The sequence below is a fragment of the Malaclemys terrapin genome, chromosome 11 (genome assembly GCF_027887155.1).
Source record: "Malaclemys terrapin pileata isolate rMalTer1 chromosome 11, rMalTer1.hap1, whole genome shotgun sequence".
Taxonomy (NCBI): Eukaryota; Metazoa; Chordata; order Testudines; family Emydidae; genus Malaclemys; species Malaclemys terrapin.
Window position 1 is genome coordinate 72,176,229 of NC_071515.1, and position 17,382 is coordinate 72,193,610.

Sequence of the window (17,382 nt, forward strand, 5' to 3'; positions counted from 1 at the left end):
ACTGTTCTTTTATTTAAGTCAAAAAACAGCTTCTAGCTCTCCCACACCCACATTTATTTCCCTGTTATGCCAATATTTTTCTCCCTATCAACCTCATTCTTTGAGGAAAGAGTCTGGAATGAAGAGGTTAAATATGATTATTACCTTGACAGTATCCCTATCAGAACAGCCTACAAGTGACATAATCATGGACGAAAACCCCAATTAAAAACATCTAAAATGTGCTGAACAGCTTTATTTGGTAATAAACATTGAGTTCTACTGTTTAGCCACAGACTGCTAGGAAGAAGAGGAAAAGAAAGTTTAGAAAAATCAGTAAACATAATTGAAAGTATTAGATTCCTTCTGTAGTCTCACATTCCAGGGAGAAAAGCATCATAGAGGTAGTCCTCTCTAATAAAACAAGTCAAGGAACATTATTGTAGCAAGTGAGGGACGTTAATCTCTTACATACACAATAGATATTCAGTAAAACAGATGAAAGAGAAGACGGGGGTGGGGGGGGGCACAAAAGCCATTATTCCTCCTATGTAAAGTGTTGTTTTCCTTTGTGAAACTATGGAAGTCCAATTCTTTCTATCCTAAGGAACAAAGAGCATTCAGTGTCCACTGAAAGCGAAGGGGATAGATTACTGACTGTACGCGCAATATTCAAGAATTGCTTTCTAGGTCACTGATTTCTATTGTTCATTCTGTGCATCCATGTTGAGAACAACAATGCTATCTTGTCACAAAAAAGGATGGAATCTAAGTCTGGACACAATAAACTTGACATGCTCATAACCTCAGAACAGAAAATAAGCAGGAAATAGTAATATTACAAGCAGTAAAGTCTGGTCTTAAAACCAGTAAATATTTAAGGGGATGAAATGAGAAACTTTTCAAGAAATACAGACCACATTAATAAAATATAAAAAATACTTCATAATTGTTTATAGAAAATGTAGAACACACATTTTGCAAAATGTATTTTCTATAAAAACTTGAATAAGATGGCTACTTTAATGTGCACTTGCTTACTGTAAGCAATTCTTTAGAATATATATTACGTATATTTTAATAAAGAACGCAGGAACACAAACATTTGTCACCAGGAGGCATTCACTCATAGCCTCTCTTTAGAGATTAAATCTGGGTGAATCTCCCATTTAATCTGTATCACTGTTTATTTGTTCCAGACTAATAAAAACAGTTTATAGTGAAAATTTATTATTTTTAACATTCTATACAGCAATGGCTATCTTAACCTTTCCGAACTACTATACCCCTTTCAGTCTGATTTGTCTTGCATATCCACAAGTTTCACCTCACTTAAAAACTACTTGCTTACAAAATCAGACATAAAAATACAAGTGTCACAGTGTACTATTACTGAAAAATTGCTTACTTTCTCATTTTTACCATATAATTATAAATCAATTTTAATATAAATATTGTACTTACATTTCAGTATATAGTGTATATAGAGCAACATAAACAAATCATTTTATTAAATTTTAGTTTGTACTGACTTCACTAGTGCTTTTTATGTAGTCTGTTAAACTAAGCTAATATCTAGATGTGTTGATGGTGTACCCCCTGGAAGACGTCTGTGTACTCCTGGTTGAGAACCACTGCTATATGGCACATTACCACTCTTAGGCCTGGTCTACACTATGAGTTTAGGTCGACTTTAGCAGCGTTAAATCGAATTAAGCCTGGACACGTTCACACGACGAAGCCCTTTCTTTCGACTTAAAGGGCCCTTTAAACCGGTTTCTTTACACCACCTCCGACGAGGGGATTAGTGATAAAATCGGCCTTTGTGGGTCGGAATTGGGGTAGTGTGGACGGAATTCGACATTATTGGCCTCCGGGAGGTATCCCACAGTGCTTCATTGTGACCGCTCTGGACAGCACTCTCAACTCAGATGCACTGACCAAGTAGACAGGAAAAGCCCCGCAAACGTTTGAATTTCATTTCCTGTTTGCCCAGCGTGGAGAGCACAGGTGACCACGCAGAGCTCATCAGCACAGGTAACCATGATGGAGTCCCAGGATCACAAAAGAACTCCAGCATGGACCGAACGGGAGGTACGGGATCTGCTCGCCATATGGGGAGATGAATCAGTGCTAGCTGAACTCCGTAGCAGTAAAAGAAATGGCAAAGTATTAGAAAAGGTCTCCAAGGCCATGAAGGACAGAGGCCATAACAGGGACACACAGCAGTGCCGCGTGAAAATTAAGGAGCTATGGCAAGCCTACCACAAAGCCAGAGAAGCAAACGGAAGGTCCGGGGCAGAGCCGCAAACTTGCCGCTTCTACGCGGAGCTGCATGCCATTCTAGGGGGTGCAGCCACCACTACCCCAACCGTGTGCTATGACTCCCTCACTGGAGAAACACACAGGGAAGAGGGTTCGGGGAACGAGGAAGATGAGGATGGAGGTAATGTAGGTAGCTCACAGCAGCAAGGAAGCGGAGAAACCGGTTTCCCCAACAGCAGGATATGTTTGTCACCCTGGACCTGGAACCAGTAACCCCCGAACTCACCCAAGACCCTGAGGGCACACAGGGGACCTCTGGTGAGTGTACCTTTGTAAATATTACACATGGTTTAAAAGTAAGCGTGTTTAATGATTAATTTGCACTGGCAGTCGCGGCCAGTACAGCTACTGGAAAAATCTGTTAACGTGTATGGGGATGGAGCGGAAATCCTCCAGGGACATCTCCAGAAAGCTCTCCTTTATGTACTCCCAAAGCCTTTGCAAAAGGTTTCTGGGGAGGGCTGCCTTATCCCGTCCGCCATGGTAGGACACTTTACCAGGCCAGTAGCACGTAGTCTGGAATCATTGCATAACAAAGCATTGTAGCGTATGGTCCCGGTGTTTGCTGGCATGCAGACAACATCCATTCCTTATCGCTCTTTTTTTATCTTCAGGAGAGTGATATCATTCACGGTCACCTGGTTGAAATGGGGTGATTTTATTAAGGGGACATTCAGTGGTGCCCGTTCCTGCTCTTCTGAACAGAAATGTTCCCCGCTGTTAGCCGCGCGGTGGGGGGAGGGGTGAAGTGATCATCCCAGAGAATTGTGTGTGTGTGTGTGTGTGTGTGTGTGTGTGTGTGTGTGTGAGAGTTTAGTTGGGTTTGTGCTGCATGTTAACCCAAAACCGCAGCCCCTCCTTTTACGTTGCAAACCCATTTTAAATGGCCAACCCAATTCATCCTTGATATGGGAAATGAGGGCGCTGCTGTTTGAAACCATTCCCACATGTTAAGAAGGTTAAAAAAGCCAAAAGACTGTGGCTTACCATGGCTGCCTGCAAGCCAAAATCTGTTGCCTGGCACTGCGTGAGTGATCTCTCACACGAAACTGGCAGGCCCTCACTATAAGAGGAAAAATGCGACCTTGTAACAAGAGTGTACCCATTGCCCTCTAAAATGTGTCTTTTTTAACCACCTCTCCCTTCTCCACCAGCTGCAAATGTTTCTCCTTCACAGAGGCTAGTGAACATTAGAAAGAGAAAACGGAGGACACGGGACGATATGTTCACGGAGCTCCAGATGTCCTCCCACGCTGATAGAGCACAGCAGAATGCGTTGAGGCAGTCAACGTCAGATATCAGAAAAGCACAATATGAACGAGAGGAGAGGTGGTGGGCTGAATCGCGGGATGAACAGAGCAAGTTGCGGGCTGAAGATGATAGGTGGCGTCAGCTTGCAGACGGAAGGCAAGAGTCGATGCTCCGTCTGCTAGAGCATCAAACTGATATGCTCCAGCGTATGGTTGAGCTGCAGGAAAGGCAGCAGGAGCAGAGACCGCCGCTACAGCCCCTGTGTAACCAACAGCCCTCCTCCCCAAGTTCCATAGCCTCCTCACCCAGAAGCCCAAGAACACGGTGGGGGGGCCTCCGGCCACCCAGTCACTCCACCCCACATGATTGCCCAAGCATCAGAAGGCTGGCCTTCAATAAGAGTTAAAATTTTAAAATGCAGTGTATCCTTTTCCTTCCCTCCTTCCCCACCCATCCCGGGCTACCTTGGCAATTATCCCCCTAGTTGTGTGATGAATTAATAAAGAATGCATGAATGTGAAATAACAATAACAATTATTGCCTCTGCAAGCGGTGCTCGAAGTGGGGAGGCGAGGGTGGGGTGGTTGGTTTACAGGGAAGTAGAGTGAACCGGGTGGGCGGGGCGGAGGGTTCATCAAGGAGAAACAAACAGAAGTTTCACACCGTAGCCTGGCCAGTCACAAAACTCGTTTTCAAAGCTTCTCTGATGCACACCGCACCCTGCTGTGCTCCTCTAACCGCCCTGGTGTCTGGCTGCGCGTAATCAGCGGCCAGGCGAGTTGCCTCAACCTCCCACCCCGCCATAAATGTCTCCCCCTTACTCTCACAGATATTGTGGAGCGCACAGCAAGCAGCAATAACAATGGGGATATTCTTTTCGCTGAGGTCTGAGCGAGTCAGTAAGCTGCGCCAGCGCGCTTTTAAACGTCCAAATGCACATTCCACCACCATTCGGCACTTGCTCAGCCTGTAGTTGAACAGGTCCTGACTCCTGTCCAGGCTGCCTGTGTACGGCTTCATGAGCCATGGCATTAAGGGGTAGGCTGGGTCCCCAAGGATCACGATAGGCATTTCAACATCCCCAACGGTTACTTTCTGGTCCGGGAAGAAAGTCCCTTCCTCCAGCTTTCGAAACAGACCAGAGTGCCTGAAGACGCGAGCATCATGTATCTTTCCTGGCCATCCCACGTTGATGTTGGTGAAACGTCCCTTGTGATCCACCAGGGCTTGCAGCAGCATTGAAAAGTACCCCTTGCAGTTTATGTACTCGGTGGCTTGGTGCTCCGGTGCCAAGATAGGGATATGGGTTCCGTCTATGGCCCCACCACAGTTTGGGAATCCCATTTCAGCAAAACCATCCACTATTGCCTGCACGTTGCCCAGAGTCACTACCCTTGATATCACCAGGTCTTTCATTGCCCTGGCAACTTGGATCACAGCAGCCCCCACAGTAGATTTGCCCACTCCAAATTGATTCCCGACTGACCGGTAGCTGTCTGGCGTTGCAAGCTTCCACAGGGCTATTTTCACTCGCTTCTCAACTGTGAGGGCTGCTCTCATCCTGGTACTCTGGCGCTTCAGGGCAGGGGAAAGCAAGTCACAAAGTTCCATGAAAGTGCCCTTACGCATGCGAAAGTTTCGCAGCCACTGGGAATCGTCCCACACCTGCAGCACGATGCGGTCCCACCAGTCTGTGCTTGTTTCCCGTGCCCAGAATCAGCGTTCCACGGCATGAACCTGCCCCAGTAACACCATGATTCCCACATTGCTGGGGCCTGTGCCTTGTGAGAGGTCTATGTCCATGTCAATTTCCTCAGCACACTCATCGCCGCGCTGCAATCACCTCCTCGGCTGGTCCGGGTTTCGCTTTGGCATGTCCTGGCTCTGCATGTACTCCAGGACAATGCGTGTGGTGTTCATAGTGCTCATAATTGCCGCGGTGATCTGAGCGGGCTCCATGATCCCAGTGCTAGCTATGGCGCCTGGTCTGAAAAAAGGCACGAAACTAGTATCTGACGGACCAGGGGAAGGAGGGAGGGAGGGAGGGCCGAGTGACGACATGGCATACAGGTACAGGGAATTAAAATCAAGAAAGGTGGCTGTGCATCAGGGAGAAACACAAACAACTGTCACACAGAATGGTCCCTCCAAACATTAAACTGAAAACCCTGGGTTTAGCAGGCTGTTGATTTCACGGAGGGAGGGGAAGCAAATGAATACAGAACACATCTATTTTTTAGATCTTAAGCTGGCAGCCGACGGTGCAGCATGACTGATAGCCACTGCAGTACGACAACGATGGATATCAATCGTAATATGCCAACTTCTACCAAAAGGCAAGGGGCTGCTGCTGTGTAGCAATGCAGCCCCACGTCTGCCAGCACCCATATCGCCCTCGGCCTCTTCTGGGTGCTTAGCAGACAATACTGGGCGATTGGCAGAAAACAGCATACTACGACTGATAGCCAACATCATCAAGACAGTTGCAGGTCTGCCCAGGTGCCCATGATTGGCAGCCACTGCAGTACAACGATGACGGATACGAGTCATAATATACCATCTTCTACCAAAAGGCATGGGGCTGGTGCAATGCAGCCCCACGGCTGCCAGTCATGCTGCACCGTCTACCGCCAAAAGGCAGTTAGCTGCTGCTGCTGCGTAGCAATGCAGTACCACGTCTGCCGGCACCCAGATGACATATGGTGACGGTGAGCTGATCTGAGTGGGCTCCATGCTTGCCGTGGTATGTTGTCTACACAGGTAACCCAGGTAAAAAGGCGCGAATCTATTGTCTGCCGGTGCTCTGACGGAGGGGGAGGGGCCTGACGACATGTACCCAGAACCCCCCGCGACACTGTTTTGCATCATTCAGGCATTGGGATCTCAACCCAGAATTCCAATGGGCGGCGGAGACTGCGGGAACTGTGGGATAGCTACCCATAGTGCAATGCTCCGGAAGTCGACGCTAGCCTCGGTACTGTGGACGCGGTCCGCCGACTAGAGCACTTAGAGCATTTTATGTGGGGACACACACAATCGGCGGTATACAACCGATTTCTATAAAACCGACTTCTATAAATAAGACCTAATTTCGTAGTGTCGACATACCCTTAGAAAGGAAGACTTACACTCTGCTAAGTTCAAATTAGCACCACAGGACAGTTAAGAACCAGGATCTGTCTTGTCCTTATAGGCTGCCTTGGTAATATATAGAAAATCTTTCCAGAAAAGAAAAAAATTAATGCAAGTGATCTTTAAACCAAGGGTGCCAAACACATTCTAGACTTTTTCATATTAGGATTATGATGTGCTGTTACCTAAAACATACTAATATGCACATTTCTAAAATCCACTGTAAACAAGTCATAGACAATTGCCATCAACAGTTGCCAAAACTGGTCAAGTGCTTTGTCTATAATACATTTTAAATACTATTAGTTACCACAGGTGTTCTCAATCTTTTTCTTCTTTCTGAGGCCCTGCCAACATGCTATAAAAACTCCAGTGCCACAATAACTGGTTTTCTGCATATAAAAATCAGGGCCAGTATTAGAGGGTAGCAAGCAGGGCATTTGCCCAGGGCCCCAAGCCACAAGCAGTCTCGCAAAGCTAAGCTGCTCAGGCTTCAGCTTCAGCCCGAGGTGGCTGGGCTCGGCGACCCGGACTCCAGCACCATGCGATGGTTCTTCAGCTTTCTGCCCTTGGCCCCAGTGAGTCTGATGCTGGCCCTGCTTGGGGGCCCCCCTGAAACCTGCTCACGGGCCCCTAGGGTGGCCCGGACCCCTGGTTGAGAACGACTGAGTTAGCTAACATGCTCACATCACACCTCTGAATCTTTCATTATATAAGATCTCGGTGGCAAGGGCTGAACTACCTGTTCAGTTACAGTTCATGGGCTGGGAATAAAAAGTTCACTGGCAAGAGGCAAATTTAGCACTTTGTGTGATTTTAGTTTGTGCCTAACTAAGTTAAATACTGCATTTAATTATTTATTATTTGTTTTAAAGTAGCATTTAGAGGCCCCAACCGAGACCAGTTAAAGACAATTATTTTCTCTCTTTAGAATAAAGGTATGTATGAAACCTTTCTTCCTCTCCCCATCAACTTATCCTTCTGTGCTTTCCACCCTGACTAATCATCTCAATCTTCCACCTTTTTTGAGACTTTTCCCTCTCTGCTGTTTCATAGACTTTAAGGTCAGAAGGGACCATTATGATCATCTGGTCTGACCCCCTGCATGCTGCAAGCCACAAAACCGTCCCTACCCTTCCCTTGACTCTGCTGATGAAGTCCCCAAATCCTGTGTCTTGTTGACTTCAATTGGCAGAGAATCCTCCTGCTAGCGATCCCTGCCCCATGCTGCGGAGGAAGGCGAAAAACCTCCAGGGCCTCAGCCAACCTACTCTGGAGGAAAATTCCTTCCCGACCCCAAATATGGCGATCAGTAAGACCCCGGGCATGTAGGCAAGAGTCTCCAGCCTGACCCTTGTTAGCCATTATACTATTTACCTGCTATTGCTCGGTATTCCTCAGCTAATATGTTTTACCATTAAACCATTCCCTCCATAAACTTATCTAATTTAATCTTAAAACCAGACAGGTCCCTCACCCCCACCGTTTCCCTCGGAAGGCCGTTCCAATATTTCACCCCATGACGGTCAGAAACCTTCGTCTAATTTCAAGCCTAAACTTCCCCACTGCCAGTTTATATCCATTCGTTCTCATGTCCACATTAGTACTAAGCTGGAATAATTCCTATCCCTCCCTTGTATTTATCCCTCTGATATATTTAAAGAGAGCAATCATATCCCCCCTCAGCCTTCGTTTTGTCAGACTAAACAGCCGGAGCTCCTCTAGTCTCCTTTCATACGACAGGTTTTCCATTCCTCTGATCATCCTAGTGGCCCTTCTCTGCACCCGTTCCAATTTGAGTTCATCTTTTTTAAACATGGGAGACCAGAACTGCACACAGTACTCCAAATGAGGTCTCACCAGTGCCTTATATAATAGAAGCAGCACCTCCTTATCCCTACTAGATATACCTCGCCTAATGCATCCCAAGACCACATTGGCTTTTTTCACCGCCACGTCACATTGTCGACTCATAGTCATCCTCCGGTCTACCAGAACCCCTAGGTCCTTCTCCTCTTCCGTTACTTCTAACCAATGCGTCCCCAGCTTGTAACTAAAATTGTTGTTAGTCATCCCTAAATGCATCACCTTACACTTTTCACTATTAAATTTCATCCTATTTCTGATACTCCAATTCACAAGCTCATTCAAGTCTCCCTGCAGAATATCCCTATCCTCCTCCGAATTGGCAACGCCTCCCACCTTCGTATCATCCGCAAACTTTATCAGTCCACTCCTGCAATCGGGAGGATTTCATTTTGTATATTAATGCCAGCCCTCCTTCCCAAGCTCCCACAATATTTAGGAATTTCATGCCTCTGGGGGAGTCTCTCCCTTGCCCACATTTCCCTTTGGAGAGTCTCTCCTTTTCCCCTTCTCTTTGGGAGTTTCTCCCTCTGCTTCATGTTCCATCTGAGGGGCAGGGGCAGCTCTAGTTTTTTTGCCGCCCCAAACACGGCAGGCAGGCTGCCTTTGGCGGCTTGCCTGCGGGAGGTCCCTGGTCCTGCGGATTCGGCGGCATGCCTGCGGGAGGTCTGCCGGTCCCATGGCTTCGACGTACCCACCGCTGAATTGCCACCGAATTCGCGGGACCAGCGGACCTCCCGCAGGCACGCTGCCTGACTGCCGCCCTCGCTGGGACCAGCTTGGAGCGCTGGTGCCTGGAGCCACCGCTGCTGAGGGGGTCAGAGAAGCATCTGATTCCATGAATCCTGTAAACTCAGCAGCACCGGAAACAGCAGCAAATGTGAAAGAAGGAGGCTGAAAAGAAGCCTCATCTTCGCTGTGGTGCTGCATGGCTCAGTGACAGTACGGAGTGGAGTATGGACTCCACTCTTGCATAGCTTTGGCAATGCTGGTAGGGGCAAAGGGTGTGTGAGGCTGCCAAAGAGCCTCATCGGAGTCTCATGTGTGCAATATTGCAGTGCTGCCAGCTGTAGAGAGGGAGGAGAGGAAGGAGGAGGTGTTCAGTACCTGTGCCCTGTCAGGTATAAAATTCCTCCCAATCCCGGCTTCCTCTCAGATGCTCTGATGTGGGCTGAATAACTTTTGTAAACTATTGAGGGAGTTGCTAGACAGAAGAAAAGGTTGGAACTGGCTTGCAGGCCTTATGTTTGACATCCCTGCCTTAAACTGTCCCAATTAACTCAAAATTTTAGACATATTGTACGTTACTTTGTGCTTATAGTGCCTTCCACATGGTACAGTATCATGAAGTGTCTTCTAGGTGATTGCAAACAGTTAACTACAATGAAAATTCTTGCACAAACATTCTAACCATAACAGAACAGCAATAATAAAAGAGATAATTGAAAGTTACCATTAATCCATCAATTAGTATATTTCTAACTTTGATTTTGATGTTCCTAAGGTTGGAACTCACTGCCAGTTAAGGCATGTAAACTACGATTATAAACACTCATGCTCAGAAAAGTCTTTTATTCATTGTTTTAGAGCAATAAACTGACTCTCCTTGCTAGATACTGGAGCACACTCAGCATATAACGGATTCAGAGATGTGTACAGTTTTGGACTAGAATACAAAAAACGACCTTATATGTATACAAACAATCTAAAAATCATTTTTTTTAATTGGTAGCCAAATAATATGGAAACTACCTTTTACCCCAGCTAAGACAATCATGCAATTCAGTAAACAGTGATTTAACAAAAAAGTCACATACTCATTTCAGTTTTCACTTGATGACTATAAGCATTAACACTTTCACTCCAAACCTGTAACTACTCAATCTCTCTGCAGATTTCTGACAAAGTTAGCCATAAGTGCAGCTGACCCACTTATATGACCTAGCTGGAGAAGATGGTACAGTACTACAATGACTTCTATCAGTCCTCTTTACCAGGACCCAGTGTGTGATGATAGCAACTAGTCCTCTTCTTAAAAGTTTCTCACCTGTGGAGGCCCACATGGATCTATTCTGTCCTTCCACCTCAAATATCTACATGAGACCACGTGGAGAATTTCAGAGGTGCCACAAACTCTGCTGTCATCAGTATGCTGATGATGTCCAGATGTACATTTTGTTATCCAGGCACAACAATCGACATATCTACGTCACAATGCCTACAGGTCATCACCTTAACAAACACCTAACTCAAACTCAACCCAAATAAGACTGAAGTGATCCCAGTTGGAGCAAGAGAATACTCTGAAGAACTAGCTGGAATATTACCATCCCATTCCATTGAAAAGGTCTCCACCCTTTTGGCAAAGCGGCTTGAAGCCTTAGGATCCTGTTTAAGTCTTCACTAAGCTTGGACAACTAGGTAACCTAAACTGAAATTCTTCTTCCACTGCCCGAATGAGCGCCACATTTAAGCTCAAATATATAGTAAGGCAGGGTCAGATTAAAGAATTTTTGGGCCTTGTGCGCTAAAGAAATTGGGACCATCCCCACCTTCCTTAAACTAGACAGAGTATGTGATCATTGTAGTTAAAGTCCACAAATCCATTAAAACCTTTTGAGCAATGGAGAAAAAGGCTATTCTACACAGCAGAAACTCTCTTCCCTGGCAGAACTGCATAAGAAGATTATTAAAGCTTCACGGTTCAAGATAGAGAACAGTCAAATTTTTCTAAGCCCCAAAACAAGAGCAGACAGCAGAGGACTGCCATCAGTGCCTTTTTTATTTTTTAAAACTTTTCCTGTTTTTAATGCCTTCAGACCACTCCATTTAATTACTGCATTTAATTAACTTGCACACATTTCACCACATAATGACCATTTGATTAGTTCACTCCACACCTCATTGCTGCCAGCTGATTTAACTGTGCCTGCATGGCATCACCACACTATCTGCCTTTTCCTTTCCCACATCCTCATCTCACCCCCACTCTTCTCTATCACTGCAGCTCTCTAACTCTATCTTCTCCTATATCCCCCAACTGGCCTGCCTTCTTTACAAGATACCCAAGCCCTGAACTTTCTATGTTGACTAAGGGTTTGTCTAGAATAAAGTCTGTGGTCTCATTTTAACTTGAGTTAGTCACAAAACTAGTTTAGGCATAACCTCAATAGGCCTCTCAAACAATCTTAAAAAAAAAGGTTGACCCCAATTCTCACATTTTAAAATACGGAGATGGGAGGGGAAAATAAGTATAACCATAATTTAATTGTTTGGGGGAAAATAGTTTTCCAGTGTGAGAGATACCAGGTGAAAACTTGCACCCACAAGAATAACCTGTGAGACAGCTTTATCTAAACAACAGAATAGAGACAGTCCTTTTTGAAGCATATCAAAGAACACTTATGCCATATTTCAGATTTGTTAAAAAAAATTGAGTCTATTGAATATACCAGCTGTCATGGACATAAGAATTAGATGAGAACTCCAAAAAAATTAATCAAATTCTCCGAATACTGAAACAAAATCCTTAAACTCTAATAACATGCAAAAAAAAAAAAAAAAAAACAGTTTAGAAAACAGATGCAACTTACTGGGTTATCAGTGGAATCGTCAGCCAGCTGTAAACCAAAGTAATCCCTCTCTGTCAAATCGAGATGTTTGAACACTATATCCAACAAAACTTGTCCCTGATCGTTTTTCTGGAAGGAGAAAAAGTTACAGTGTTTAAAATCAAAGCAATCTTTAAACGGACAGACTGCTTCATGCATGCACAACATCTATAGCTTATTTAGGTGTGTTCATAAAATTTACATCCCAGAATCCACAAAATTTCTCCCAACACAATATAATTTTTAAATGAGATACTTCTCTCACTGTCACAAATAAAAGTTATTTTTCCTCAATTAAAAATGGCTACATAGGAATTTCTTGTTGCCCTCAGGAACAGAAAGTACAGTAGCTATGCAATTGTTCCATAAAGCTATTCATTTACCAATCAATTTGATGAATAGCAAAATGATTTAAAAAAAGTGACAAAATAAGGCAATAAATTAAATTGGTATTTTTAGGACATGACAGAATTCAGGTAACACTTTTCAGAACATTCCAATATCATTCTTCAATCCTAATAAATTAATCTAATATTTCATTTGCAAATCAGTCTCTAGATCTAAATCAACACAATTACTGAAAAATATTTTCAGAGTTACACTGCATGGATATTTAAACAGCTGTATGAATTTTTGATTGATGGTGCATATCCTTAAAGATGTCGCTGGAGACAAATTTCACTCTAAAAGAACCTATTGAATAGAGTACAGACTAAAGACTAACATTTTTAATTATGGCCAATGACTGACAAAGCCTCACTTTTCCCGTAAGAAGATATACAAAGCATTGAGAGAGCCTTAAAACTGCAACATTCTATATTTACCAAACAAATAATACTGGTTACTAAATGAAGTTATTCAAACACAGTGATCCATTACAACAAGCCTCAGCAAACAAGTTATTATCCTGTACTGAGTTAAATTTAAATAAGCACTCTTCCAAGGAAAGTTGTGAACCAGTACCCCGCAAATCCTTAGAGATAATCAACATTAATCAGGACAAAATGTTAGAAAAAAATTCAAGGAAAAACTCTATATTAGTAGGAGGAGGCATTAGAGATGACTGATTAGATTATAACAGTACCTGTGTTTTCCATTATTCTAGTACCAAGCAAACTCCACACAACCTTTTAAATGCTGAAACTGTATGAAATGAGAAAAAACCTACAGTAAACTAAGAAACAAAATCCTTTCCATCTTTAATACAAGATGGCTACTGCTCTACTCCCAAATGCCCCAATCCTAACAGTACACTACAATAATTTCTTCAAATACTTGCGAATTTAAATGCTTGGCTTGCAATCAGTAAATAAAGGGAGAATAAGGGCTCATCTACACTGACACTTTACAGCGCTGCAACTTTCTCATTCGGGGGTGTGAAAAAACACTCCCCTGAGCGCAGTAAGTTTCAGCACTGTAAAGTGCCAGTGAAGACAGTGCACCAGCGCTGAGAGCTGTGCCCCTCGTGGAGGTTGTTTTTTTAGAGCGCTAGGAGAGGTCTCTCCGCCGTGGCAGCGCTTTAACACAGCCAGTGGAGCAGGGCTTTGGAGCGGAGCCCAGAGCTGGAGCGCGGAGCAGTGGAGCTGCAGGTTTTTACCTGGAGCTGGAGCGGAGCTGGAGCACAGCTCCAAAGCCCTGCAGTATTAGACTAGCCCTAATAGTTCAAAAACAGGAAACATCTTCAAAAAATGTTTTACTACCCTTCTATGTCTATGCTAGCAGCACTTTACAGGGTACAGGGCTATGGTATACTATATCAGCACAACGTTACTAGCATGGACACAGCTACACCAGCAAAGCTCCACTTTTTTACCAGAATACTAAAGCCATCCCTATTCCATGAGTGAAACAAGCTATGCCAGTCAAAGCGCAGTTTTGAAGATAGCTGCATCTACTTTATAGATTTCTGCCAACACAGCTATGTTAGTCAGGGATCACAATTCTTTGCCTTCCTGACCGACAGAACTATGCTAGTAGAAGTTCGTAATGTAGACACAGGGAGAGGAAGAGAAAAAGGAAAAAGAGGAATACATTCATGAGTTTGTTCAGATTTGAAAAAGATTATTTTATCAAACTCAACTTCTTGTTATTTATTGGCAACAAACCTACACTTCTCAAGTGAATATGTACTGAAGTTAAATAGCTTAACTATAGCATCCCTTTCACTACAGCAATTTTCTGAAATCAAAAAGAAAAAGAAATATTATCAAGACCCAAACATGCTTCAGAACTAGATACTTTGGTTCTAAGTAAAAGGAAGCCAGATATCTAGAAAAAGGCGTTGGCACGGCATAACCATTCAAAATCACCACAACAAGAGTTGAAAAAAGTGTAAGGAAAGTAAGATTCGTAAAGCTGACCATCTGACAGGAATAGCCGAAAAATATAAATGCCAGAAAACAAGTTACTAAAAGCACTTTCAATTTAGGCCCAAACTTTTATTTACTGTTAGAAGTTAGAAAGTATTTTAGAAATCCAACATTGTAATAAAGAAATTTTTAGAACAGCTTTTTACTTGGAGGCCTAGCGTTCTAATTTTCCTAAAGAACAGAATATTAAGCAGCTGAAAAGTCAGTTAAATTTTGCTTCCTCAGCTAACAAAACCTATGCCTAAAAGTGCTCTGACTAGGGAGCCATAACTATTATTATTATTATTTTAAACAGACTGAGCTAACATTGATGGAAGGGAATTTTTCAGAAACAAGTTGCATCCCTATGTATGCAATTTGTATTGAATTTGAATATATCTGCAAATGAGAAATAGTACAATATTGTATTTTATTCTCTGAACCCTCAGCAATGCTGACAGACCTTCAACACTTGAACCACAAGAGTAACTATATCAGCAGGTGGCAGGAGAAGGCTGTTATTCCAGAGAACAGATGTGCCACTGGGTATACCCTGCCTGGTCTGGCCTGCCCTCTCTCTCTCGCTCCCTTCTAACCTGGGAACTGGGAAAACTCCTGACCCATGTGATGACCTTGGGGTGTAGACAGCCACTGGAGCAGTGTGTTGGTTTCAAAAGGGTGCATGGGAGGAGTCCAGCCTGCTACATCTGCTCCAGTACTTCTCATATATCCTCAATACAGCATGCTGCTTCTGCTGTAGAGGCAGCGTCAGCTCGTCCTTAGAATGCTTGAGATTAATTATTCTTTTGGCATCCCACCAAAATTTTCCTGGGAAACACCAGGGAGATAGCAATTTTAATCATTTCTATCTCAGCAAAAGCTCAACAGAATTTCATGGGTCAAAGAAAGTCAGTCAGCTGTAACCACAACCCTGTACGTAGGGCAGCTTTGGGACTAGTGGCTCTTGGGGCAGTGGAGAAGTTTGGCAGCAGCCTAAGCAACTGAGCAGCCCTTTTAAGAGTAGCACTGCTCACCCCTTTTAAGGAAAGGGGCTAGTAAAGGTGCCCTAAACATTGCCTGCCCCATAACATCTGGCCAGACTACCATGACTACAGCAATCGAAAAACAATAATAAAGAAAAAATCATTGTAGGAGCATAGAATCATAGAATATTACGGTTGGAAGAGACCTCAGGAGGTCATCTAGTCCAAACCCCTGCTCAAAGCAGGATCCAACACCAACTAAATCATCCAGCAGCATGGAATGTCTGCACCCTTATTGATGGAGGCGATGCACAAAGGCCTGTGAGAAGAACAGCTCTTGTTTCCAGAGAACTTGCCCACTACAATATTGATATTGCAGCACTGAGTGAGACTAGACTGGCCAGAGAAGGTTCCAGTGAGCTAGGAGGTGATTACACTCTTTTGGAAAGGAAAAGCAGAGGGTGAAGACAGGATCCATGGAGTTGGATTTGCAATAAGAACATCTCTCCTGAAACAACTCACTGACCTCCCTGTTGGCCTGAATGAACGGCTCATGAAACTTCGATTTCCCCTGAATCCTTTATGGCATGCCTATCATCAGTGCCTATGCACCTACACTGGCCACCACAGAAGAAAGCAAGAAGCAGTTCTACTCTGACCCGGACTCCATCATCAACTCAACCCCAGCATATGACAAGCTCATCCTGCTGGGAGACTTTAACGCTAGAGTTGGTAGAGACAGCAGTGCCTGGAGAGATATGATAGGACGACACGGAATGGGAAAGATGAACAGCAACTGACTGCTCCTCTTGGGTAAATATGCAGAACATAATCTGCTCATTGCTAACACCATCTTTAGGCAAAATTATAAATATAAAACAACATGGATGCACCCACGGTCCAAACAATGGCCATGATGGACTATGTTATCACCCGCCAACGAGACAGCCGCGATGTCAGAATTTCCAAAGCCATGAATGGTGCAGAATGCTGGACAGACCACAGATTGGTAAAAGCAGTGCTGAACCTGCATATAGTCCCTTCACGGCGCAAGTGCCCCAAACTTAACAGAATAGCCTTCAACATAGCAAAGCTCAAGCATACTACCTATCAGGTGCAGTTTCATCAGTCACTTGATTACAAGCTTTTTTCATGTCTGCCAATCACTGACAACCCAACAGAAAAATGGAAACAGTTCAAGCGTGATTATTGACACAGCTAAATCAGTGCTGGGGCCAAAGAAAAGGTACATCAGGATTGGTTCAATGAGAACAACGAGGACATTTCCAAACTCCTAGGCCTTGTCTACACTACGAGAGTAGTTCGATTTTACTTAAATCGAATTTTTGGAATCGATATTGCAAAGTCGAACGTGTGTGTCCACACTAAGGACAGTAATTCGACTTTGTGAGTCCACACTAACGGGGAAAGCGTCGACATTGGAAGTGGTGCACTGTGGTCAGCTATCCCACAGTTCCCGGAGTCCCCGCTGCCCATTGGAATTCTGGGTGGAGCCGCAAATGCCTTCTGGGTAAAAAAAATGTGTCCAGGGTGCTTTTGGGTAACTGTCGTCATCCGTCCATCACTCCCGCCCTCCCTCCCTGAAAGCGCCGGCGGGAAATCAGTTCGCGCACTTTTCTAGTCAGTGACAGCGCGGACGCCACAGCACTGCGAGCATGGAGCCTGCTGCAACCATCACTGCAGTTGTGGCCGCTCTCAACGCCTCGCAACTTATCATACACCTTTCCCTGAGGCAGATGCAGAAAAGTCAGGCGAGGAGGCTACGTCAACGCGGTGATGGCCTGAAGTCTGAGAGTAGCACAGACCTCTCAGAAAGCAGGGGACCCAGCGCCGAGAACATCACGGTGGCAATGGGTCATGTTGATG

The 17,382-nt window shown here is 44.4% G+C and overlaps 1 protein-coding gene across 6 annotated transcripts in view; it reads right to left on the bottom strand.

Annotated features, from left to right (window-relative positions):
- Positions 1-17,382, bottom strand: part of PTPN4 (protein tyrosine phosphatase non-receptor type 4) — a 207,056-nt gene that overhangs the window by 136,212 nt on the left and 53,462 nt on the right. For all 6 annotated transcript variants that reach the window (XM_054044369.1, XM_054044368.1, XM_054044367.1 and 3 more), the window contains one exon: positions 12,147-12,254. In XM_054044369.1, coding sequence (XP_053900344.1) covers positions 12,147-12,254 — 108 coding nt within the window. The remainder of the gene's footprint in view (positions 1-12,146; positions 12,255-17,382) is intronic.